This window comes from Medicago sativa, chromosome 6 (assembly GCF_051527215.1).
Source record: "Medicago sativa cultivar Bolivia chromosome 6, Bolivia_mono, whole genome shotgun sequence".
In the NCBI taxonomy this organism is placed as follows: domain Eukaryota; kingdom Viridiplantae; phylum Streptophyta; class Magnoliopsida; order Fabales; family Fabaceae; genus Medicago; species Medicago sativa.
In genome coordinates this window covers 60,936,940-60,942,560 of record NC_140754.1, presented here as the reverse complement: position 1 = coordinate 60,942,560, position 5,621 = coordinate 60,936,940, and the positions used below count along the sequence as shown (strand labels likewise).

Here is a 5,621-nt window from a genome sequence, read left to right as displayed (position 1 = left end):
TTGTGATGATTGGATCCTTTATATAGCTGACATGTGTACCACTGGACCAATAGAAACTTGACACCTGTGCTTGGACCTTAACAGACTCGGCCTTGCTGAGTTTCTTGCAATAGGGACCTCTCTGCAATTTTTGGAACTTTGGGACTAGTCTGCAATTCTTGAAAGTACAAGGACCAAACTGTAATTTGAAAAAAAAGGACTAAAAAATAAACTTGACACAAATAGGGACTGTTCTGCTATTAAGAAAAAGGACCAAAAAAGCAATTTTAAAACCAAAAGGACTTAAATGCAATTTTTTTAAAACTTTGAAGGACTAAAATGCAAATTAAAAATAAAATTGGGTAAAAAATGTAAAATGGAAAATAACGTAAAGTGAAACAATTAAAAAAACAAAAAAAGGACTAAAATGAACCAATTACAAAATGAGGTACTTTAAAGTAACCTCTCTCTGTCAAAATTTCATGTGAAATGACCAAAATGCCCCTAGGGACTAAACTGACTCAAAATGACTCAAATGCAATTTTTGAAATGGATTTTAACATGGAATTAAATCAGGGATTTATTCAAACTAATTGAAAAAGACTCAGAGACAATTTCCAAGGACTAAAATGAGTTTGAATGCAGGAAATGACTAAAACGCCCTTTTTCATGAATTTTTGCAAATAACATTGAAATAAAATGCAGAGAAATATACAATTGATCAGAGGGACTTTCCAATAACTTGCAATGCAAGGAAAACATTTTGGATGGTTTTTAAATGCAAGAAAACATAGACAGAATCACAATTGAAAAGATTTTCAAAGCAAAACTGGCAGATATAGCAGGGTAAAATATCAGTGTAAAACAATAGCAAATTGGCAATCCTTTAAAGGTCAAAGACCATATCAGAGATGAAAAATATTTTGAGCAAGTATTTTTAGGTCCAAAATTAGGGTATGACACTAACATTCTGCAATCAAAACAGGTTACTTCTAAACTCTTGCTCTGCTACAAACAGACTAAATTACAAAATCCCCATTTATCTTTTATTTTATTGTTTTTAGTTATTTTTATTGTTCTCAAATAAGTAACGTGAATTGCCTAGTCAGAACGACAATCCCTATGAAGACGATATTCTACTTACACTTTATTATTTGGTAAACGGTTAGGTAGACTTGCCTAAATCTGTCCATCAACTGTAACAACTTGTGTTTCTAAGAGCTTGATCACTTGGCTTCTCCATCATTATGTGATGCTTATGTATCTTGATTGCAATTTTTCAGAAGAGGGTGTTGGATAATTTCCAACTATTTAAGGTGCGTTTGTTTCAGCTTTAAAAAAAAATAGATTTTGTGTCAAAAGAATTAGAGATTTTTCTTTAGAGATTTTCAAAAAAATCTGAAGTTATTTGTGTTTGTCTACTATCCATAAAAATCCAATTTTTTAAAAAAATGAGTTCTAACATGTACATGTGTTATCTCCTTGTTGTTAAACAAAATAGATTTTTTAAAAGCTAATCCTAATAGCTTTTCATTTTAGGGTCAAAATAGATTTTTTTGATAAAATGATTTTTTAAAAACCCTAAACAAACACTTCAAAATGAAAAAAGTGATTTTTTTAAGGAAAAATAGATTTTTTTGAAAAAAAAATCTGAAACAAACGCACCCTTAATCATTGAAAATGAATTTGATTGCCATATGAGTGCCCTAGCTAATGGCGTGGTCAACAAGTCTTGGTCCTTTAGAAGATACTAGCATACTCGCACCAATGCTTCATGCTTCTTCCATTTTACCTATTTATTCATTAATAAAGTAAAATATAGTAAAATGAAAATAAATTTTATATAAAAATATAACTTCATTGAATAAAATACTAATAGAAAATAATATAATATAGTGTTATCAAAAGGTGATATCAACCTTTACCTTAGATTTTTTTTATGGGTTATATAGCTAAGAAAATGTATGTATAGCTTAGTTAAAAAAGTGTATGAGTAATCAATTAAGACAATTAAGAAAGATCTGGGTAAGGTGAAATTATCCTAAGGTCCCTTCCTAATTCTGTCCTTTAGTGGGAGTCAGGTTGTTTCGATTAATTGTCCTCAATCTGATCGATTTTGTTTCAGTGATTGTAAATTGGTTTTTCAATTAGCTTTGTTGTGCTCTGTGCTATTCCATTGATACTGGTAAAGGATTTGCTTGAGTGTCTTTATTGTCATGTCTATTAAAAATAATATTGTGTTTGAGGAAAATGATGTAACACCAGGACTTGAACTCCAGCCCATCCATAAGTCATGAAAATTATCACCTGGAATTGTAGGGGTGTAGGTAGCCCTCATACAGTTCCTAGGTTGAAGTACATAGTACGATTTTATAAACTGGATATCCTCTACTTATGAGACTATCACAACATCTAATAAAGCTGAGGAATTAAGATATGCTCTCGAGTTTGATTTTTGTTTTACTGTTAACCGACAAGGTCGTAGTAGAGGTCTTGTGTTATTTTGGAAATCTATAGTTAATTGTTCCATTACAAGTTACTCACATAATCACATAGATGCTGAAGTGGTGGATATCAATAAAGGAAAATGGCGTTTAACTGGTTATTATGGTTTTCTAGAAAATAGTAGAAGGAAGGATGCTTGGCAATTTTTACGACAACTGTCAAATATGTCTAGCTTGCCTTGGTGCATTTTGGGTGATTTTAACATCATTCTTTCGCCAAATGAAAATAAAGGAAGGATTGAGAGGGCTAACTAGTTAATAAGTGGTTTTCGCAGAGCTGTGCAAGATGCAGGTCTTGTAGATGTTCATATGGAAGGATATGCTTATACTTGGTTCAAAAGCCTTGGTACGGTTAGAGCGGTTGAAGAAAGACATGATCGTTCTTTGGCTACTGATACTTGGAGCAAATCTCTTCCCAAATGCAATTTTAGAAAACCTGCCTGCGCCATCTTCAGATCATTATCCCATTATGTTGCTTTGCGAACCAGGTATAAGAGGCAGAAGAATGCAATCACAGTTCAAATTTGAGAATGCTTGGCTTCTTGATCCTAATTTTAGCAATTATGTTAAGGAAAAATGGAGTGGTTATGGTGTTCAACCAATTGGTGATAAATTGGATAACTGTGCAATGGATCTCTTGAGTTGGAATAAAAATCATTTTCAACAATTCCGACGAGACATTGATGATTGTCATAAGAAACTTGATGTCATGCAGAGACAAGTGGACGTTGACAACATCAATTATTTTAATTCTCTTAGGAATCGAATGAATCAACTTCTTGTGCAAGAAGATGCATTTTGGCATCAACGCGCTAAAACACATTGGCTACAAGACGGAGACCTCAATACTAAATTCTTTCATCTCATTGATGTCAACGATAATCGTGTCTCTGATGAAGACAAACTTTGTGAGGTTGCACGTGATTACTTTATCGATCTATTCCAAGCTCAAAACAGCGACATTCAACCAGTTATTGATGTCATTCATGAATCTACATCTTTGGAAGACAACACCTTTTGTGATAGATGAATTCAAGAAGGCCATTTTTGCTATGAAGCCGGATAAATGTCCAGGACCAGATGGATTCAATCCTGGTTTTTTTTTTTCAGAAATTTTGGGGAAGTTGTGGAGAAGAAATTTTTTCTCAATGTTGTGAGTGGCTCTCGACAGGTACCTTTCCCTTTAAACTGAATATGACTAATATTGTTCTTATTCCAAAAGGAGACTCCCAAGTCTCAATGAAGGATTAAAGGCCTATTGCTTTGTGTAATGTGGTTTATAAGATTGTTGCCAAAGTTTTAGCAAACCGGTTGAAATTAGTATTGGATAAATGCATCTCAGATAGTCAATCAACTTTTGTGCCTGGGAGGTCTACCTTAGATAATGCCATGGCTGCTATTGAAATAACTCACTACATGAAATCAAAGGTTAAAGGTAAGAAATGGGATGTTGCTTTAAAACTTGATATTAGCAAAACTTATGACAGGATTGATTGGAGTTACCTTCGAGGGGTTATGACAAAGATGGGGTTTTCTGATCAATGGGTTAGATGGATTATGATGTGTGTTGAAACGGTTGATTACTCTGTGCTTGTTAATGGTGATGCCAAAAGTCAAATCATCCCAGGAAGAGGTTTGAGACAAGGAGACCCTTTATCCCCGTATTTGTTTATTATTTGTGCTGAAGGCCTTTCTGCTCTTATTCGAAAAGCTGAAGCGAGGGTGAAATCAATGGTGTCAAAATTTGTAATAATGCTCCAATTATATCTCACCTCTTATTTGCTGATGATTGTTTCCTCTTTTTTAGAGCCAATGTGGACCAAGCAAGTAAAATGCGAGCCATTTTATCTACCTATGAGAGACCTTCTGGTCAGGCAGTGAACCTCCAAAAATCAGAGATTTTTTGTAGTAGAAATGTTCTAACTACATATCATAATAACATTGCAAGCATTTTGGGAGTACAGGCTGTTCTAGGTACTGGTAAATATTTGGGGCTCCCTTCTATGATAGGCAGGAGCAAAAAATCTACCTTCAGATTTATTAAGGATAGAATTTGGAAGAAGATAAATTCATGGAGTAGTAAAAGTATTTCAAAAGCCGGTCTTGAAGTTCTCATCAAATCTGTGCTTCAATCTATCCCTACCTACTTTATGAGTTTGTTCACTCTCCCTGTAACACCCTATTTCTATTAAAGCGATAAAACACGCGAATAAAGAATATATTCAAGAAATAGACGCTACGTCTTCAACAAAATTCCAACAAAATGCACATATAAAAATTCTCAATCGCAACGGATATAAATCATACATCACCAAAGTTTACATATCATAAGAACAAGATAAATTCATAAATGAAATCTCCAAGACCCGACAAATGGGTAAGATCTCCACAACATAAGTAAATCCAAAAATCAAAAGACTTACACCTAATCAGAGCCTAGACCTAAGACTCTAAAGAACCGACAACGGAGATTAGCTCCCTTTATCCAAGCAATCACCACGCAACTCACTGAAAGCAAACTACTCCTGCACTCCATCTACCCATTCATACAAACAAGTAGGCGGTCAAAACCACTGGGGGTTAGCTTCACATCAAACATAATCAAATATAAACAGTTTGACATAATGAATCAATTAAGTCTCAAATAATTTACATGAGCAGTTAACTTCCATGTACACATTCACACAACCATTCCAATATTACAAGTATGTGTTCATCAAACACACTCATCACCAACAATCATCGTTCACATGCAACAATTAAGACTCATGCCAATATAATATGCGCCTAAACTCGACACATATATGCATGTGGTACCATATCATCAACCATTAGATGCCAACAGAACACCTTATGCAAGAGTAGAACTCCTCTTACAATCCAACTATGTAAAAGTACACCTCCTTTTACATTTCTCATATGACTCAATATGGTTATGATGCATGGACATACAAGCAAGACCCAATAATGCAAACCTTCAACATATACATCGACCAACAACAATGTAAAAGTACACCTCCATTTACATTGACTAGTTCATCAACAACTGCATTATCAAGTATTTACGTCCACACAATCAACAAATCACAATTCAATAAGAGTCCTCACCATATTATCAACCAACATCAATATCTATTG

At 34.1% G+C, this 5,621-nt stretch overlaps 1 protein-coding gene across 1 annotated transcript; it reads left to right on the top strand.

The window, feature by feature from the left end:
- Positions 1 to 3,872: 3,872 nt before the first annotated feature.
- On the top strand, positions 3,873 to 4,314 carry LOC146916062 (secreted RxLR effector protein 78-like). Its single transcript, XM_085721531.1, has 2 exons — positions 3,873 to 4,205; positions 4,291 to 4,314. Exons 1-2 carry the CDS (start codon positions 3,873 to 3,875, stop codon positions 4,312 to 4,314), a joined length of 357 nt encoding a protein of 118 aa, XP_085577657.1.
- Positions 4,315 to 5,621: the final 1,307 nt, after the last annotated feature.

Coding starts and splice junctions, on each gene's coding strand:
- LOC146916062 (XM_085721531.1), top strand. CDS start 3,873: ATGGCTGCTATTGAAATAACTCACTACATGAAATCAAAGGTTAAAGGT. Junction 4,206..4,290: donor TTCGAAAAGCTGAAGCGAGG/GTGAAATCAATG, acceptor CCTCTTTTTTAG/AGCCAATGTGGACCAAGCAA.